This window comes from Alexandromys fortis, unplaced genomic scaffold, assembly GCF_014885135.2.
Source record: "Alexandromys fortis isolate MF-2015 unplaced genomic scaffold, M_Fortis_MF-2015_v1.1 scaffold_18, whole genome shotgun sequence".
In the NCBI taxonomy this organism is placed as follows: domain Eukaryota; kingdom Metazoa; phylum Chordata; class Mammalia; order Rodentia; family Cricetidae; genus Alexandromys; species Alexandromys fortis.
Genome location: NW_026067897.1, coordinates 8,655,805 through 8,676,945, shown reverse-complemented (window position 1 = coordinate 8,676,945; position 21,141 = coordinate 8,655,805). Strand labels below are relative to the sequence as shown.

At 44.7% G+C, this 21,141-nt stretch overlaps 1 protein-coding gene across 4 annotated transcripts in view; it reads right to left on the bottom strand.

Moving 5' to 3' along the window:
* Positions 1-8,589, bottom strand: part of Nsmaf (neutral sphingomyelinase activation associated factor) — a 54,054-nt gene extending 45,465 nt beyond the window's left edge. For 3 of the 4 annotated variants that reach the window (XR_007595705.1, XR_007595706.1, XM_050164151.1), the window contains exon 1: positions 8,109-8,563. Coding sequence is in view for 2 of the 4 variants with exons in the window: in XM_050164151.1 (XP_050020108.1) it covers positions 8,109-8,170 (62 nt within the window). In the remaining 2 variants the exon portion in view is untranslated. Of the gene's footprint in view, positions 1-8,108 lie in introns of all 4 variants that reach the window. The other variant, XM_050164170.1, reaches the window with a different exon arrangement.
* Between the last annotated feature and the right edge of the window lie 12,552 nt (positions 8,590-21,141).

Below are 21,141 nucleotides of genomic sequence, written 5' to 3'. Positions count from 1 at the left end.
TTTTTTTACTTGAAAGCTTTGAAACTGCTTTCTTTAAAAATCTTGGCTTTAGGTAAGGCTACAGCCTCAATCCCTTCGGCTCTTTCTCAGTTTCTTTACTGGACTTGGTTCATGAATGTCTCTTTAATGTTCGGAATCAAATAAACGTCCCAAGCTCTCTGCATTAGGATAAATGAAAACTTTAAGAAGGGAAGTGGGGATCTGTAATTAGCTCAACTACACTTCTCTGTTGGCATTTGTCACTGTTGCCACTTCCTGTTTTCTACACCAGGTACGCATCAGTCACTTTTTCCCCTGTCCCCTGAGGGGGACCTGCAATGAAAGAATGCAAGAGTGTTATCTCTGTTCCTCTTTCCATGAGGTCCTCAGGGTGTGGGCCCCACCCACTCTGGTCCTGAATCACAAACCAATAGGAATTTTTGCATCTTCTTGGCATTTACAACTCTCTAGCAGGTAGACACTTCTGCATAAATCTGCGGCTCTCAGCAATGGATTCTGAAATCAAGCCCCACCTAAACACTAAGGCTTGTAGTAGTTCGCTTCCTTTGCTATGATAAATACCACGACCAATACCAGCTTAGGGAGGAAAGTCCTTACTTCTGCTTTTTTTTCCCAAGGGTAGCCCAAGACCATCAGAAAACACAAATATTTATATTACAGTTCTTAACTGTAGCAAAATTGCAGTTATGAAGTAGCAATGAAATTAATTTCATGGTTGGAGACACAGCAGGAGGAACTGTATTAAAAGGCCACAGAGTTAGGAAGGTCGAGGACCCCTGCCGTAGAGACACCAAGACCTGGAGGCAGGACCTGAAGAGCCCTCTGGCAGGAACTGCTTACTGGCTTGCCTCCAGTTCATGTAAAACTACCCAGAACCACCTGCTCAGGAGAGCACCTCCCACAATGTGTAGGACCCCCTCCATCAATTAGAAATCAAGAAAATGCCCTCACAGACAGCTCACAGGCCCATCTGAGGGAGGCAGTTCCTCACCTGAGGTCCCCTCTTCCCAGGTGTCTAGTTAGTATCAAGTTAGCCGTAGTCTACAAATTTGCATAGAAATATCTGAGATTGTAGCGAGCTGCGTGGTGTCACACCTGATGGAGATGTATAATCAACTCCTGAGATGGCTAAGGCCTGACCTATGCTATGATCACGCAATGATTATCAGCTGCCTGCATATGCGTGAACCTATGGGCAGTGCCCACCTGGCAGTTCGGGGTTGGCAGCCCATGCCTACTTAAGGGCTGGGAGAGGAGAGAGGGGAAGGAGAGAGAGAGAGAGAGAGAGAATGTGAATAAAGTCCTGGAATAAAACTGCAGTGAGAAGAGCTCCGGTGGTCGCGTCATCCTTGCTGGTCGAGGGTGGACGTGACAAGGGATAAAGAGTCTGTCTAGTTCCTGTACCCATTGGCTCATGTACATTACTGGTCCTTAACCTCTGCATATTTACGAAATTTCACTATTTCAGCCGACTTTTGTAGCCCGTCCCTGCCACAGCATGTCTTAGGCTCCAACACTAAGCCCAGCTTAAGAAACAATACTCTCTTCTCAGTGGGTGAGATCATTACTTATGGACCCAGCTCAGCCACCAAAACCCTTTCTGTTGGCACTACCCATAAAGCCTGGGGCTTCTAATTCCAAGTTTCCACGCTCTCCAGTGATGAAGGCAGAAACATGACTGATGCTCATAATAGTCCTTCTGCTCCCTCACTCCCTCACTCATCAAGAGTCACAGTCCAATGGGCGGGTGAGCAGCTCAGTGGTGAGGTGCTGACCCAACACATTCAGACCTTGATGGAATCTGCAGTCAACACACAAAGCCACAGCCCAGGGAGCCGTGGGGACCCGAGAGAGGCAAAGGAGTCTTTGGAAAGCAGCAGCAAAAGGACAGAAGAAAGCAGGTGGGCATCGCTGACATTCTCTTGAGTTCTCTGCCTTGCATGTGCACACAATCATCTAGGAGGCTGCGAAAACAAGCTTCTGATGTGGACCCGGGACGAGCTCCAGGCATGCTCATGCTGATGACCCGCGGGGTGCAGTCAGACTAAGATTTCAGGATCATAGAAACTAGGCTTCCTTCTGTCACGCCAGAATCATCTTAAACTTCAAGAATGTAACAGTGAGCGTTGCCCAGCCGTTCACACGCCTTGTACGGAGAACAAGATGAGTAAGTCACCGTGGACAAAGGCTGAACTTGGCCCAAGAACTCAGGGCTAGGGCTAGTTTGCGCTCAGTCACGGTGTGTTAGTTTTGTCTTGTGACTCGCAGCTTCACGGATGTCAGTCTATCCCGGCAGGAAGGCGGCAGCAGCAGCAGCAGCAGCGGCAGCAGCGGCAGCAGCAGCGGCAGCAGCAGCAGCAGCAGCAGCAGCGGCAGTAGCAGCAGCAGCAGCAGCAGCAGCATCTGAAATCAATGTCTCAGGACACAGAGAGCTGCCCGTCTTAACAGGCTCCTTCCTTTGCCCTTGTCCATCGCATTGTAGCCGTTACATTCCGATGTTTCTTGTCCTCTGTTAATCTTCTCTGGAAATGTCTTCAGACACACTTACTTAGGTGTGTCCAAAGGTGCTTCCCAATGCAACCAAGGTGACAAAATTAGCCATCACACGTGACCAAGCTATGCGATCTTGTCAAATCATTTACTTAGTTACTAAGTTCAACTACGAGATGCAGTGGAAATATTGGATAGACGACCTTGGAAAACAGACCAAAAAAAAAAAATCTGAGTGTAAAGAAATCAGCAGGGCTACCTAGTGGCAGCAACCACCACAGAGAGGAGACCTCCTTGGCTTCCAGAGAGGACATTCTGCTTATCAACAACAATTCAGTAGCAGCACTACTGGCTGGTTGTAGATGAAAAGGTGGTACCCTGTGTAGTTGCTTGGAATCTGGCTACAGAGATTTGCATTTAAGGTCATCAATCCTGGTTTTCCACAGCTCCCAAATGATGCCAGGGAACGTGGTCCCGTCTCCTAACTCTGGACAGGGATACCACAAATCCTGCCAGATCTTATAGATTTCATTAGTTCCCTGTCAAGCCAGTGGAGGAGGACAACCCTAAGCCACAAATGCTGGGCTGCCCAGGAGTAAGGAGCAGAACCTACTGTGTTTTGCCAACTGCTCATTCTACAGGCTTCAAGTTTCTCCCTATCTCAAGTGGCAAAACTGGGTAGCTGAGGGCTGTCCAAAGAACTGGACACACCTGCGACCAACCATTTCTTTACTAGTGGTATCCTGACTTACAGCAAGTTTTGGCCTATCCTCTGGTCATCTGCCTTTGTTTAGAGTCTTTAATGCTACAGGAATGATACATCCAGCAAGACTATTCTCAAAGCAAGGGCAGAATAAGGATACGTTTAGACATGCCAAAGACAGTTTACTATCATCAGACGCCACTCAGAGGAACTTTTACAGATTATTGAGAAAGAAAATTTCCATAAGGAAGACAAGACATGCAAGAAGGAAAACTCAAAGGCTTTAGCAAACATGCACATAAAACCACACAATTATTAACCGGGCAATCATAATGCCGAATGTGTATATTTAACCGGACAACAGCGGACTATAATTAAGTATGAGACAGCAGGAATAATTATTCCAGGGCCTGCACATTGATTGAGAGGAAGGTAAAGTGAATGATTAGCTTCGGATAGTAAATTAAATGTTAGAATTTCAAGCATAAGCACCAAAGCAAAGATAAAATTAGGATACAGAGTCCCATCCTCTGCAAGAACATTGAAGACAGCATTAAGGACTTCACTTAATCCAAAGGAAAAGGGGTTGGGGGAGGAGAGGAAGTCACAGGATGCAGTAAGATAGCAGAATTAAATCTGTAATAATAATAAGCAATCTGTTTCTTAAGACTAAGAGTCAAAAGAACTACTGAAAAATTCAACAAGAAGAGACCAGCAAACAAGAAGGGCAGTGTAGTGTTTGCTGCCAAGCCTGACACCCCGAGTTTGAGATCTTAGGCCCACATCATGGAAGCAGAGCTGACTCCTGCAACCTCCACAGACAGGCCCGCACACATTACACACATGCATAAAAATAAATGTAATGTTTTTAAGACTAAAGTTAGATAATATACCATTTCATAAGAAACACACAAAACACAAGGTTATAGAAAAAATAATGGAGAATTTTGTATAATGAAAATCACCTGATACAACTGTTTAAATATCAGACAAAAAAATTACTAGAAACAGTGAGGTTATTATATGTTCCTAAAAAGATTCACTTCAGGAAAAAGATAGCAATTCAAAGTTTCTCATAAAACTCAAATTGACAGTAAGTAACAGGACTGGGTAGAACATTCCTCTACCATCTGCAAGTCCCTCACTATATTAAATCCCCAGTATCCCCAGTGCTGAGGAAAAATGGAATAAGTAAATAATAATAATAAACTGAAAAAATAATTTTCAAAATCTTTCCGAGTTAAAAGTGTTAGGACAATTTCTAAATATCTGATGTTAAAATTGGGACCACAGTGGTATTTAGAAGTCAGGCCAATGACAGAACTCAGAGGTACCATGCACAAGGCCCTGTGTTGGACCACCAGTACATCAATAAGAAAGAAAAATGGCACTGCACCATGGTTAACATGGTGTGATGCATGCTTGTACCAGGGCACTTGGGAGGTGCGGGCAAAGGGTCAGGTGTTCAGGACCAGCCTCAACAAAAATACCTTTTGCCAAGGTAGAGGCATAAGGATTTAGAAATATAATAAAGAATATGAAGACGCGAATGAAAATAATAAAACTATATTTTACATTTATAGTACTGGGAGGGAATTCCGTGAGTACTGAAAATTCGCCCAAATTTCCAATTGCTTTAAATACCCTTGACCCCAAAAGGTAGGAGTAAGACAAAAACTGCATTAACATGACACAAGGAAATGAACAGGTCTCAGGCTACAGCCACAGTTAAACATCCGGTTGCTAGAACAAACAAGTCACACCCACACCCCAGACCAAAACATTCTATAGGCAAACCCTCCCTGGGTGGAATCCAGTGTTATCTCCATAAAGGAACTGGACCCTCAGTAGAAACAATCTACTTCTCTATTCCAGAAATATAAGGTCTGACTATTAGCCACACCTATTGACAATAGCCTTGACAAAACTCTCTGCTCTAAATCTAGGTGGGACCTTGGTTTGAGGTAGAAACACTATAACCTTGGAAGAAAAGAGGTGAAGTCCAATTCTCTGACCTCTGGTCAAGGTGGGAATAGGCTCAAATTCCTTCTATGGATAGAGTCTTGTTTTGGAATGCGTTAATTTGAAACAATAATAAAATAAGGAGATAGGCTACTAAGCATTTTTGATGAAGCCAACATAAATTCTAAGTTAACCAAAATATTTGCAAACACTTATTTCCTCTCTAGCTGATTTATATGTGAAAAACTGTGTCCATCTTTTAAAGGTACAATTTCTTGTGATCCATTAGAGTCCTATTGACTGAGTGCTGATTCCGCAGTCTATCTCCTTTTCCAATCCCTGGCATAACCTACAAAAGGGAAACAAGACTGGCACTCTCCACACTAGAAACGGAAGACTATACAGTAACAGTATTTTGAAAAACTATTTTTAATAGATGCTAACTCTATTGATAAACAAATATGTTAAGTAAAAAAAAAATCAATGCCAGCATAACCAAGGAATTACACATCCACGGACTCTCTAAAGCCAAGTGTAAGTCTCTGGAATGCCTGGCAAACTATTAATGTAACATACAGGCATGCAACAGAAAACTAAGAGTCGCTGACAAGTTAGCCTGAGTTGACAGCCTACGACCGGCGGCTGTTCCTTCTCTCACACCTCAGAAAGCAAACGACAGCTTTCGCTGTGAAGACATGGGTCTCAGCTTCTACACAAGTAAGACAAAAATACTTGTGAAGACAACATTTAAATAGAAGTCTTCATAAATAGAACAACAAGCGGCGTTTCGTAGAATATCCTCATTTGCTTGACCGCTTCTGCCACGCTCGACTATTTCAAAGAATGTGTGTTAACTTGTCTCTTTACCTTTTGATTGGCCTTCATCAACATCTAATCATGATATTTTTAAATATCTAGTAAGATGAATAGGACCCCTGACATAATCGTAGGAATACAAAAGCACTTCATCTGATCAGATAGAACCAATCATTTATTTGCTTTCTGGTCCTGAAAACTGCTAAAGCAGTTTTTTTTTTTTTTTCTTTCATGAACTTCAGCAAACAGCACCAGTGCGTGGTTATTCAAATCATTAGTCTCAGCTCAGGGCTATGTGGTTTAGCAAGTAGCAAGCAGGACAGAATCCCAGTTAAAGTTGAATTTTAAATAAACAATAGTCTTAGTCTGTGCTAAGTTTTGAGTATAAACATATCCCCAAATCTACATGGGACATATGCCAAAAATGACCTGAAATTAGTATTTAACTGAGTGCCTCATATTGTACCTAACAATCCCGGCTGGGCTTCTTTCTCCAGCCCTCTTGATTGCCAGATGCACGACCACCAGCAGTCACCTCGGTCCCACTGACCATCCAGAATACTTATCTACTTTGCTGCATTCTTTCTTGTCCCCGCTGATCGAAATCGCTGGCAGGGAATCTCTCAAACAAACTCTGCTTGGAGCTGAATCAGCAATCAGAGACACATACCCGCTACTCTGGGGTCATTGTTTGGGAAAGGGTAGAAATCTAAAATCCCTAACTCAGTGTATGATGGAGCCAGGGAGTGCACAGTGCAGAGGGAGGCCTCTGGTTATCTCTAAAGCTGGCCCCAAGCTCCTCAGCTGGAACCAATGGCCTTTAGCATCTTGCTCATTTGTCCTTAATGTTGCCAGGGATAGATAAGCCGCAAAACACGTGTGCAGAAATGTTAAATTTGGGTCTCGGCAAGGTTGCTTTTCCAAGCTGGTCTTTTTGGATGATTTGTAAAGAATCTCCTTGATTTAAGTTCAAATCTCACAGTCGGAGATGCTCCCCTAATTAAAATAGATATCTATGAATAACACCGAAGATTGCAAAGTCATTAGGCGGAGAAAAAAAACTTGGGGTGATCAGGAAGTAGAATTCAACTGTCCATGCTGATTGTGGGGAGCAGTTGATGCTGATAACTGACAACTGCTTGGGCTAGGGGAACCTCTCATCCTGGAGGACCGCGGGCTTAACATGTAAACAAAACAGCCTATGCTGGAAATAACAAGGGCAGCAGGTTCCCCTAACAGGGTAGGTCGATCAAAGTGAGAGTGAGAATCTAAAATTTAGATTAAAAAAAAAAGAACAAAACACCCCTCCCCCGGTTTTCCTGTTCATCGCCGAGGTCACAGGATTGTTACAAATGACTTGTAATGAAGTCTAGAGCAAGCCAACAGTTCAAGCCTTTAAAAGGTTCCCGTGAAGACTCATCGACGCAATACAGAGAGCGCCAACAAGTCTTAACAAGTCCTTGGTGCCAGACAAAGAAATCCCACGTAAACTCAGGTGAGAAATGCACTTTCGGAACGCACCCCCTGGCCAGCCCGACATGACAGATGAAAAGAGGGGTGTCCGGGTGAAGGAAGCCGGCGGGTGGAGTTAACAGCTATAGATGAAGACTGAGCAAATCCACCCAGAATTAAAAGCTGCACCTGCGTCTCCAGGTATAAACCAGTTTTTTTTTGCTGGCTCCGAGCGACAATGTTGACAGCCCGACCGCAGCTCCCACCAACAAACCCCGTGCTTGCAAAAATAAATAAATAAAAACCCCAAACGGTGTAGCCCGCATTCCTGGTGGAAGCACAGCCGGATTAGCCGCCGGCGTGTGGGTCGCCAAACCGCCCTGGGAAGGACACGCGAGGCGGAAGTGCGGTTTCCTAGCCGGGGACGGGATCTGAGGGAGGCCGTAGCTCTTCCCCCCAAATCCTTCCTGGGCCGCGGGTGACCACGACCGGGCCGCCGCACGCGCTTCTCCCACGGCCTCCCGCGCAGGCCGGCTGCGGGCCCGGGGCGCTCGCCCCCACGAGGCGCGTCCCCAGGTCCCCGGGCCCACTCGCGGCTCCGGGCTCCGGGAGGCGGCCGCGGCCTGCGGGCGAGCGCCTGCTGCGGCCCGGCCTCCCCCGCTGCCGGCCTCCCGGCCCCGCTCACCTCTCCTTGGAGGAGTAGAGCTGCAGCTGCTGCTCGCGCTGCCTCTTCCGGGTGAACGCCATGGAGGCCCGGGCGCGCAGGCCGCCGAGCGTCCGAGCAGGTCCCGAGCGGCGCCGCCGGGCGGCCGAGAACCCCACGCTGCCAGCGCCCCCAGGGCCCCGCGGCGTCCCGACCGCGCTCAGCGCAGCATCCTGGCGTGGGGACTCGGGCGACGCGGTGACTCAGGCCCGGAGGAGGGGCGCGCGCTGACCTGGGGCCGCGGGAGCCGCGTCCTACCCTGTCCCGACCAACCTCTGCAGACCGTACACGTGAGAGAGCCTGCCCGGAGCACCCCCCACCCCGCCCCCAGGGGTGGGAGCAGGACGGCTCGTTAGTCGTGCCCTGCTGTTCTAAATTCAGTGATGGGAATCAGCAAGGGTTCTTCACCTGGTCCCAACCCTGATTTAGGATAAAGGAACACCAGGGCACAAGTCCCATACCCCCTAAGATAGGCAGCGGTCGACTGCCGTTCCGCCGAGACTCGAGACGAAGTGAATATTTGGACTTAGGAGCAGTGTGGTAGTCACTAAGCGTCGTGGCGTTATTGCGATCTGCAGAATCCAGAGTTCCCACAAAGTGTGTTCCTGAGGAGTTAAAGCAGTCTGCAGCACCGAAGAGAGAGATGTGGGAGAGGGACAGGGTAGTGGTTGTCATTGACTCAGAGCAATTTGCAGGCGGCAAGATAGGAGAATCTAATAAGGCAATGAGTGGGTGAAGCCACAAATGGTGTTTGTGAGTTTGACCCAGGAGGGACACACAACCAGCATTCTTCAAAGCAGTCAGGCAAGGCATTGGTCAATAGCGGATAGGCAGAGGTTAAGGTTTGAAACAAAAGATATGACAGGGAGGTGGGATCAGTATCATCAAAAAGAGGTGATATTAGTGCTGTAAGGATCATTGAGGAGCTCTGAAGCACTTCTGCTGTGTCTATACCTAAGCACGGAGAGTGGGCTGTATACCTTCTGTATTCTGAGCGTGCCTGATGGGCAGCTGTAATAGTGCTATAGTAAAGTTTACCAGTGACCCCTGTCTTCCACCTGGAGTGCCATGGGTCTTATAAACATCCCCCATTGTGCATAAAAGACAGAGTACCTTCCTGAATGTGCATTACATCTCTTACAGGACCAATAAGAGCAGCCTCCATAAGTTTCTGGTCAGCGTCGACAGTAATCTCTAGTTTGGTTGTCGAGGACAGAATAAGGGGCAGGTGTTTTAGAATGACTTAGGTGAAGAAGAGAGGGGGAAGAAAAATGAAACATTTTCTATCAACTCTAAATCAATTTCTTAGACCTTCAGAACTTTCATTTACATAACCTGCCCTTAGACCCTCAGACTTAATCTTCCGCATCCTCAGACAACACTTTCATAGACCTTCAGAACTTAGTTACCCTCAGTGTTTTCCACCTTCAGAACTTTCGTTTATATCACATTTTCTTACACCTTCAAAACTCACCTAAGCGTTCACATCCTCAGCCAACACCGTTTAGACCTTCAGAACTCCTCCTGGGGCTTACTTTAAGCACTCACATTCTTCTTTTTTTTTTTTTTTTTAGTGAGTTTTTATTTATTTATTTATTTATTTATTTATTTATTTATTATGTATACAGTATTCTCAGTATTCTGTCTGCATGTATTCCTACAGTCCAGAAGAGGGCGCCAGATCTCACTACAGATGGTTGTGAGCCACCATGTGGTTGCCGGGAATTGAACTCAGGACCTTTGGAAGAACAGGCAGTGCTCTTAACCTCTGAGCCATCTCTCCAGCCCAAGCACTCACATTCTTATGGCACTCTCCTGGACTCTTAAACAGCAGAAATTACCCTACAGGAATAGAGAAAACAGGCATAGGAAGTAAGCCCCAGTAAAGGAGCATGGATGAAGGAGTTACAGGTAACTGAAGCAGCCTTTGTCAGCCTGAATAGAGATTTCCTGATCTTTTTAGGACAGGCTGTTGGAGGTGAGGTTCTCTTGCTGATTTTCCTGATCCCCATGTCCTTAACCTGGCAAGAGGTGTTTTTGTCAAGGCTGATCCTCAACAAAAGGTGCCACAATGTGGGGGCAACAGATGAACCCAGAAAAGCACAGAAGTGTGGACAGGCATACAGGGGAGAGCATGAGGGACCCCGCTTGAAGAAAATTACACTGCAGGTGTAGAAGTGAGCAATGAGCACTCAGGAATAAATAATAGATAATTTAAAAAAAAGGAAAGAGAAAGGCAGGACAAAAGAAAGTCAGGAGTAAAACTGTAAATATTTATAAACATTTACAAACAAGGAAATCGTATTCAACTGTCTGTACAATTTCTTGAATATATTGGATATATTTTGATAGCTGGAGGAGCTGGAATGGAGCAGAAACAAAGGCAGAGATTTTTAGAGTTTGTAAATATTATATTCCCACTCCTGTGGTGGTGGCCGTATCCCCTGTCACCTTTGGGCCACTCTGGGACTTGGAGAGGCCAAAGTATGACCTTGTCTTTGCCCCTGATTAGCTGTAGTGCTGTGGTCATCCGGTCACAGCCACTGCTGCTGCTGAGCCAGTGGGAAGAGAGAAGAGAGCTCAGGGTGCTCAGAAATGGCCTCGGTTACCGCTGAGGCTGTGGCAGTTTATGCACACGCACCGTGGCCAGCTGAGTCTCACCTGTGTGGTGGAGTCAGGAAAGTTTGAAGGGCTAGACCTCCCACAGTCAGCACCTGTAGCCGGTCAATGCAAATACCTAGAGGCTAATTGATCCATAAGCCAAGAAGCCTATATGGATAAATCTATGGCTTTTAACAGAGGAGAGGATTCAGGAATTTTCCTAATTTTAAAATAAAAAAAAAACAGAGGTAATAAAGAAATTGGCATGGCTATACCTACCTAAACTTGTGGACACAGAAGTCTCAGAGCCACTGCAAGGGCAGGCACCTGAGAACCTCAGCTAAATTTGCTGGTGTATGGCAAGACCATTAAACATAGCCTGTACCCTGCCCAAAAACAGCAGGCAATGAAGTGTTGACAGAGGTTTTTGTCCCTCCCGGACCCACAGCCATTCAGTCCCAAAGAAATATACAGATGCCTACCTACATTAATTATAAACTGATTGGCCTATTAGCTCAGGCTTCTTAGCTAATTCTTACATCTTATGTTAGCCCATAATTCTTGTCTGTGTTAGCCATATGGCTTTGTACCTTTTATCAGTGAGACAGTCTTATCTTGCTTCCTCTGTGTCTGGATAACAAACGCAAACTGAGTCTTTCCTCTTCTCCAATTCTCCTTTTCTTGTTGCCCCACTTTTACTTCCTGCCTGGTCGCCTACAACAGTATTATGGCAAGACGGTCTACTTTTATGGCTACACTTTCCTGTTCAGCCCGTTAAGGTAGTAAATCCTTATTTTGAGGCAGTAGCTTGCTTAGCACAGAAGAGCAAGATGGAATCTAGAAGATATTTTGGCAGAGAACATGCTATAATCAATGTTCCTTATACTAATGTCCTTACCCTGGAAAGAGGTGTTTTTGTTGAGGTTGGTCCCTGACACTAAGGGAGGACCTAGATAGGGGAGGCTTCCCCAGCAAAAGTATTCCAGTCCTGCTCCTGCTCTGTTCCCTCCACTTCTGACTCCTCCAGCAAAGCTGTGACAACTTGGGGCTGCTAGGAGAAGGCTCCCCCAGCAAAAGTCCAGCTCTGCTCGGGTGAAAGGAGGTCTCACCCAAACCTCCAAGAGATTTACTGGGAGGGAGGAATTCAGGAGAGTGCCCACCTCTACCAGAGTGGAAGAAGAGCCACCAACTGAACAAGCTCAGGGTTTATATAGGCTTCTTATGGGGCGGAGTTTTCCCAGGGAGAAGAGGGATTGCTAAGTTTTTCCCTGCTCAGCTTTTTGGCTCTAGTTTGGGGCCAGGTAATATTTCTTTCACTGACTCTGATTCTAGGGACAAAGTGTGTTTCTTTGGCACTGGTTTCAGAGTCAAGGTGCATTTCTTTGGGTCTGGGCTCAGGGCTAAAGCATTTCTTTCACTAGCTCAGGTCTCTAGAACCAGTGTGGGTACCTTTTCACCAGCTCTGGTTTCAGAACAAGTGTGGGTTTCTTTGGCTGGCCCTTTTACCCTACAGACTTGAAATAACAATGTTTGGAATTTTCAACCCCAAATTTCAGTTAATGAAATAATTGATGGCATTTTTTTAAATATAATTTTTTTAATATAATTTTTTATGATGGCATTTTTTTTTAAAAAATAATAGCATTNTTATGATGGCATTTTTTTAAAAAAAAATAATAGCATTAATGAAGGACAACCCAAGTGCCAAGCAGCTCGCCCATTTTTTAGTGCAGCAGTCTATGGTTCTTAATGATATTCACAGAGAGGTGCAACCGTGACCACAATGCTAAGATATTTTCATAGACTCCAAAAGAAACCTTTTAGCAGTCACTACTCCTAGCTGCCTTGGCACAAACCTTTGCCTAGAAAACACTACTTAACTTTCTTTATGAATTTGCCTAGTCTGGACATTTCAAAAAAAAATATTGGGCCATACAATATGTGGTCTCTTTGTCTGATCTCTTTCATGTAGCATAATGCTCTCAAGGTTCATGAACTGTAGCATAAGCCAACATTGCGTTTCTTGTTCTCACTGAAGAGTATTCCATTATATTCCATACTTCATTTCCATTAATATATTCAGCAAGTGCTAGGCCTGTCAGAGTTTCCACCTCTGGGCTCTTAAGGACAATGCAGTTGTAAGCATTTGCGTACTCGTTTTTGTACTCACGTGCTTTCGTTTCTGTTGAGTGAAGCTGAAATCAAGGAGTGGAGTCGCTAGACTGTCTAATAACAACACTATCTCTGAACTTTGCAAAACCACCATACTGCTTTCAAAGTAGCTGCACCATTCCACTCCCACGAGCAGTGAAGAAAGTCTCCGACCTTCAGCGATACTTATTATCTTTTGTATAAATCTATCCTACCAAGTATGACTGGTATTTCGTGGGGGTTATGATTTCTCAATAACCGGGAGAATAAGTGGCAGATTGCTTACCTTTGAGGGACTCTCGGATAACAAGCCTGCAAATTGTGTGCATGTTGAAACACACCTTCCATTGTCTTAAGGACCAGATACTGCAGGGCTAAGTTCAAAAACAAAAACAAAAAAAACAAAGAAGACCCAAAGGGAATGTGGTGGAAGTAGCAGTGCACCTCGGCTGTCTTTAGCAGGTGTCAGGGTGTGAGCAGAAGCTGAGGGTAATACATGAAAAGGCCCGAGCGCCCTGTGTTGGTGCGTCTCTTCCTTGTATCCCAGTGCTGCACAGATCCTATGAGGGGAGGCACTGGCTTCATGGGGCCCTGGCATATTTGCACAGTGAAATAAGAGTATGAGAATTGCTGAGGTACCATGTGAGAAATTTCTGTGTGAGACATATCCCAGGAGCAGATGCTATGAAGTCAGAGGAGAGAGATTAACTTGGCTAAAAGAAGGTAAGGAAAAGATAGACCAGATATAACGTTCCTTTTCAATTAAACATTGAAGAAAGGTGTGGTCCCAGGGAGCTTGAGAGTGACAGACAATCTTCTAGACTTAATAGCCAGGTTCCTGTGAGTCTCCTTAAATAGGTCTTGACCTTGGCTTACAAGATTTGTGGACTTCCGGCACTTACCCTCTGCACGTGAAAAGACTTAAACCCTGGCACCATTTCTAACTGTTCCCTCAGCTGACCCAAGCCCCTTTTAGTACCCGTTCAACGTTGTCAAGAGAACTTGCTGAAAAGACTCATGGGGCTCGGGAGAGCTGTTAGCTAAGTTTCTGCCACATAGGCGTGGAGATCTGAGTCTGTCTCCTAGCACCCGTGTGAGATAAAACAAGCAGGGCAGATGGTGTACCCCAGCACTGGGGGTCCAAGACAGTGGATTCTCAGCACTAACTGGCCAGCCACTCTAGTCAGTCAGGGAGTGGTGTGGTCAGGGAGACACTGTCCCAAAAAAGGGGAGAGAGGTGGATAGTGATAGAGGAGCTCCCCCTGTCCCCCACCCTCCCCGCTTGACATTGGCTCTGGCCTCCGTACATATGCCCCCTGCTCAGGAACACACAAATCTGAACACATGCCCAAACCTATACCACACAAACTCACCAACAAATAAGTCACTCCTTGGTCCCGTTGGGATGCATGTGTATCTCCTGCCACCCAGATGTGTCTTTTACAAGGACCTACAAGTCATTCTTCTGGTGTGCTCCTCCCGAGTGGGAAGACAGAATTCTAGCTTTTAGAGCAGACACAGCTGCCTGACCATGTTTCTATGGACTAACCCTTTATAGTTTCTCACTGTCCCAATGCTCTTGAGCCCCTGATTGTTCCCTTTCTGAGTCTTCCTTGTCCCTTGACTCCGCCTTTCCACAAATCAAAGTTCAGTTCATCTTCTGCACCTATTGCTACAGCGCATTTCTGATTAAAAGCACTCCATCCTACTTTAAGCTTTCCTAGAAAAAGCAGAAAGGAGAAATGTTTTCAAAGGGCTTTCATCAACTCTATCCCCAAGGAGAGACTTTTTAATGTGTTGGCTTGTGAGGAGCTAGAGGTTTTAAGAGAACCGAGGACGGAGCTCTCATCTTCCTCCCACCCAATCTCTACCTACCTGCTTTTCCTTTCTTGGGTTCCATCTTTGTTTATACTTTTTAAAGGTATGAATATCCTATCAAAGGCTCACTTCTTTCTTCCCGGCAAGTGAGACTCTGGAACCATGTTCTCTTCTGTCATGCTCTTAGTCCGTCTGTCTCTCCCTCACTGGTGGGCTATTTCCATCTGAGCAGCAATGTATTGTTTCATTTTATTGAAAACAGATTATTTTGCCATACAATATATCCTGATTATAGTTTCTCCTTCCTCTGCTTTTCTGAGTTTTTCCCCACCCCCTCTTCCTTTCTGTCTATGGTTACGGGCTTCTAAGAGATAACAACCAAATATGACAAAATGAAATATATGAGGCCAGAACTATCGTATCAAAGTTGGACACAGCAACCCAACCAGAGGAAAAGGAGCCCAAAGAGCAGTCACAGGAGTCAGGGACCCACCCATTCTCTCACTCAGGAGTCCCATGAAAATACTGAGCTGACGGCTGTACCACATACACAGAGGACCTGGTGCAGACCCCTGTAGGCCCCGTGCTTGCTGCTTCAGTCTCTGTGAGCTCACGCGCTGGAGTCAGAGGGCCTTGTTCTGGTCTGGTGTCTTATAACCCCTCAGGCTCTTACAATCTTTCCACCTCCCTGGGCTCAGAGGGAGGAGGGTGATGTATTTTTAAGATTAAGACAAACTTTCCCTTATCTTGCGTTCACTCACACCACCTCCTTCCTGGCATATCTGCCTGTGCACGCTGTTTCCATTTTTTTCTCATCTGTTGGGTCCATTTCAATTGAACTTCAGTTCCTACCTCTCCTCCACAAGGCTTCCTTGTCAAACCTTCACATTCATTGGCCACTTTTAGCTTCATCTTTTCTGAGCTCTCAGCAGAGCCCAGAGTAACTGAAACAGCTTTCCACAGAGTTCCTGTCTGGAGTACTTGACCCCATTACTCCAGGGGCCTTTGCCTGCCCCACCCCCATGCTTGATTTCATAGCCTTGATTCTCTGAGCCCTCTGACTAGTAGTTTAACCAGTTCTCTAACAGGAACTGAAGGGCTATTGAAGACGGAAATTTCTGCTAGCCTTAAGCTGTTTGTTCTGGCTCAGGGTAAATGTCTCAAAAGATTTGGGTAAGTCTATTTAAGAGTTAGGGTGTGTGTGCGCTGGTTAAGAAATTAAACATCTCCAAAGGCTTGGTCCCTGCTGTTGGCAATACTGGGAGGTGGTAGAACCTTCAGGCCATGGGTTCCAGACAGTGGGATGCCTTTGCAGAGATACTGGTACTCTAGCCCTTCTTCTAACAGTTGGGTGCCTTTCCACAAGACTGCAAAGCAAGGAAACTGAAACCCTAAGGAAAAGGAGCTCTTTCTCCCCTCAGGTTGATCTTCTCTTGATAGATCAAGTATAGAGATATACTTTGATAGAGAAAGTATAAAGTCCAACCTGAATCACCACAGCTTTAGAATGGCTCTTCTAGTTATAGAAGTTCATTGAGGTGTATAGATTTTGGGTCTGGTTAATTTCAGTATGTGATTTTTTTTAATTTCCCTGTTTTTTGATAATAGAATTTGAAAAACTTGCATTCATAGCTAGTATTGATCTAAAGTTTTAATTTCACTCACCGTCTCCCCTTCCTCTGTTGCTCCCTCTTGAGCTGATGGGGAGATGTCCTGCTATGTTGCCCAGGCTAGCTTCAAATCATGAGCTCAAGTGATCCTCACAACCTCAACTCCCCAACTCCCAACACCCACACCCATTTCTGTGTATACATCCAACTGCTAAAAAGGCACAGACATGCTATAAACCAGCGGTTCTCAACCTGTGGGTCACAACTCTTGGGGGCGACCAACCCTTTCACAGGGATCACGTATGATAATTATATTATGATTCATAATTGTAGCAAAATTACAATTATGAAGTAGCAATAAAAAATAATTTTTATGGTGGGGGGTTCACCACAACATGAGGAACTGTGTTAAAGGACCTCAGTGTCAGGGAGGCTGAGGACCACTGTGTTAAAGGTCTCAGTGTTAGGGAGGCTGAGGACCACTGTGTTAAAGGTCTCAGTTTTAGGGAGGCTGAGGACCACTGTGTTAAAGGGTCTCAGTGCCTGTCAGAGGTTCGCACAAATTAGATTGGAAAATAAGAGGGAAATTAAATAAAACAGTCTGGGGCTGGAAAGATGGTCAAGTAAGTGGTTAAGAGCAGTTACTACTCTTACAGAGGACCTGGGTTTGATGCCCAGTACTCATGTGGCAGCTCATAACTGTCTGTAACTCCAGTTTCAGGGATGCAACACCCTCTTCTAGTCTCTACCGGCACCAGGCACACACGTGGTGCACAGACATACATGAAAGCTAAACATCTGTAAAATAAAATTAAAATGAATGGATGGATGGATGGGTGGATGGATGGATGGACGGACGGATGGACGTATGTTTTTAAGGTATATGGTGCATTTTCCCAAATATAGACATTTAGCATCAGCTAGGTAGCTCAACCCTTGCAATGTAAACCCGAAGACCCAATGTAGATTTCCTGCGGCATGACCCAAATAACCACACAGAAACTATATTAATTACAACACTGCTTGGCCAATAGCTTAGGCATATTCCTGGCTGACTCTTAAATCCTAAATTAACACTATTCTATTAATCTGTGAATCATTATGAGAATATGGCCTACCGGTAAGGTTCTGGCTGGTGTCTGGCATATTTCTTCTTTGGCAGCTACATGGTGTCTACTTGACTCCACCTACTTTCTCTCTTTATCCCCTTTCAGATTTCCCACTTGACTTTACCGATCCATTGGCCTAAACAGCTTCCTTAATAACCAATGGTAATAAAACATATTCATAGCATACAGAGAGGAATTCCACATCAGTTCCTCCTCCTCTTCCTCCTTTTTTTCTTTTCTGTGCCCCATTGGGTTTAGTTATGGTTACTTACAGGAACATGGAGAACTTACCAGTGGCTACACTGCTAAAGAAAACGTGCCTCCCTCCCCCAACAACCACTGACACTGTAGTATAGTCTACATTCTGGGGACTAAATATTCAATATGTGGCTTTTGGGGTACATGTAAGATCTAGTTGTAACAACAACAATAATAAATCAATCATGAGTTCAACAGAGGTGGTTCTAAGGAACTACCAGGAAATAATCATTCACTTCAAGGACTAACCCTCTGAATGCAGTGTAAATCTGTTGAAAACTTCTCGGTGATAAAAAAATTTCTGTTTGACTTACCAGATCTAGTTGCTTTAGGTTTCCTAGGTTATTGATATTTCTGTATGGTAGGTGTGATGGTACTTTGAGCTATGTAACAAATAAAGTTTGCTGGGGGATCAGAGTGCAGAGCAAGCCGCTAGTTAACCTTAGAGGCCAGGCAGTGGTGGCACACAACTTTAATCCCAGCACTTGAGAGGCAGAGGCAGATGGATCTCTGTGAGTTCAAGGCCACCCTGGGCTACACAAGATCAATGCTGAAACAAATCCAGGTGGTAGAATCTCACACCTTTGATCCCAGCACTAGGGAGTGATGAACTCTGCGACCAAATAAAGCCTCCTCTCCTTAACTTGCTTTGGTCAGGCTTTTTGTCACAGGAAGCCAATACACCGAGGGGCGGGAGAAACTGACTTGGTGGGGAAAGCTCTTAGTGCCTGGTCGGCCTGCGGCCACAGACTGTTTAAATTAAATTCACAGTCTCACCGGCCAACCTATCACTGGCGCCTGCTGCTCCTTAGCAACATCGTGGCTCGTTGGCAAATGCTTAAGGTCGCTTTCTGAGATCATTGTGTTATTTCCAGTCATCAGATGATGCTAACTCAGGCTTTAATTTAGTAACAGGCACAGTTCTATTCAGTAAGTGGCAGGGACATTATTTGATCCATGACTGCCTGACCCTTCAAGGTCTACTTTTTTTACCGTTTGCCGAAAGTGAGGAGGAGCAGAATTTATTGGTTGGAGTAGAACACTCAGGTGCCTCCTGGAGGGACAATTGCTCTCCCTTTGTCTGTGCACGCAAGAGAAGCTAACATGACCTGTGGGTACGCATCTGTCCTCAACAGTCCTGTCTCACAATTCTCATTTCAAACATCTTGAAGCAGTGGCCCCAAAGAAAGAAAGAAGACGCAGTGCGGGCATCAGTCTTAGCTTTTCTTTTTCTTGAGCTTCTTTTAGTAGCCATTTAGGATAGTTTTGCATTTGCAAATCCATTTTTAAAATTTTGTTGAGTGTATGGATGTTTTATCTGCAGATGGCTGGTACCCACAGAACCAGAAGAGGGCATTGGATCCTCTGGGGCTGGAGTTTTAGAACGTTGTGAGTGCTGGGAAACTGAACTCTTGTTCTCTTCAGGAGCCACCATTGCTTTTCTGTTGAGCCATCTCCCCAGTGCCTGAAAAATCCATTTTTGTTGGGTTTATTGAGGCATAATTTGCATGTGATGAAGTTTACCAATTTTGATTGTAAGCTGGATGGGTTTTGATAAATGTATGCAGTCTCATAACCACCACGACTGTGATACAAACATCTCACCACCTTAAGTTAACAAGCTTCCTTATGCCTCACAGTAGGACTCCCCATCATTCCGGGTCTTCAGAAACAACTAATCTGCTTCCTTTCACTGTAAGATTGCTTTTTTTTTTTTTTAGATTTTTACCCACTTGGAATGTGGGACACAAATGCATTCCTTTTTATTTTGTATTTTACCACAAGGCTCGCGGTTTATGGGTACGCCTGTCTCTGGTCACAGCTACATAGCATCTCCCTGACTCTGCCTTCTTTCTCCCGGCATTCAGTTTAGCCACACCCCTTAGCTCTACTCTGCCCTATCACAGGCCTAGGAAGCTTCTTTATTCATTAACAATACATATACCGAAGGACTTCCCTCATCAGTGTCTAAAGAATGAAGCAAGAGCAATGTTTTAGGAACAGCAAAATGAAGCCAGGAAGACAGCTATCTCTTATTCTTCATGTGCTTGAGGCATGAGAATGCAGAATTATGAGGAAAGAGGAATAGAGATTTGCGAGGGAAAGGAGCTATGAGGATGGGATCCGACTGTGTAAATCAGAAGTTTGGACTCTCATGATGGCAGATGTCAATAGAAAGATATGGTGTGACGAGCTGGCAGCAGGCAAGTGTAGTATTTGGACTTGACTATATGGCTCTGTGGCTTTTGGCTACAGCTTATCTCTGCCTCTCTGACCAGATTCCTAAGGTCAAAGGGATTCTCTGCTGGAGGTGTGAACTACACCAGACGCTCTGTGGTCATTTATGAACTCAAGGTTTTGTAAAGATGCTGTGGATTTAATGATCCCTCTTCCCCACAATCTGTCATTTTCAACTCAAATCAAACTCATCTTCTACTTCAGCCATCACCAATCACCGTTTCCCCAACACTCTCACCCTGAGTAAAGCAGAATAGAGACCCAATCTCCAATGATCTTATGGTTTCCTATCATCAGCCTGCGTTTGGAACATAATATAATGCAGTTATTTGCTTATCTGCTTGTTCACCTTATTCTAGTAGGAGATATTTACGGACAGCAGTCATCTTACCTTTGATTCCTAGCAATTGTATATCTACTTGATGTATGTCTCAAGACTTCATTAGTGAATGTGACTTGAAAAAAAAAGAGACCTCCAATTCCATTAGTCTATCCCTGTTATTTATTTTACTTTGTTCAAGTTTCAGAGTATGCTATACACTGATATTTTGAGGTTGGCTAACCTCACTTAACCTTGTACAGTTGGGTTGCATGTGTGTGTTAGGTGTCTTTCTGGTCTGTACCCTGACACTCAGAAGGGTCCACATTTTTGTGGTTTAGTGTATCAATTCCATTTCTCCCTCCCCCTGTCTAGGTACTCTTTTTACCCCTTTCCCTACAAGATATTTTTTTTATAGTCTGTGGGATTCTTTTTCATTCTTCTGCATTTTTTGATGCAAAAGATTTTTAATATCCATGAGGTCCAACATATATGTCTTTTCTGTCGTTGCTTTTCATGTTATATCCAGAAATAATTTACGAATATAGCATCACAAATTTCCTCACGTTTCTTGTTTAGTATTAATTGTTCTAGAGTTATATGGTAATAGCTGCATAGCTATGTAATCATAATGCAAGCATTGTAGTACTATCACATGGGTTTCCACCACATTTTAAAGAATGATGGGCATTATACAAAATGAAAGAAGCCAGACACAGAAAGACAGTTTATGATTTGACTTACATATACTATGGAGAGTAATCAAAAGGATAGTTCAGAAGTTATACTGGAAACCGCAAAGGCCAGAGGAAGGGGGGGGGGATGAGAAGCATAAGCCCACTGCTTAGTGGGCGTGGAGTTTTCAATTTACTAGATGAATGGATGTCTAGAGATGGATGATGTTAGTGATT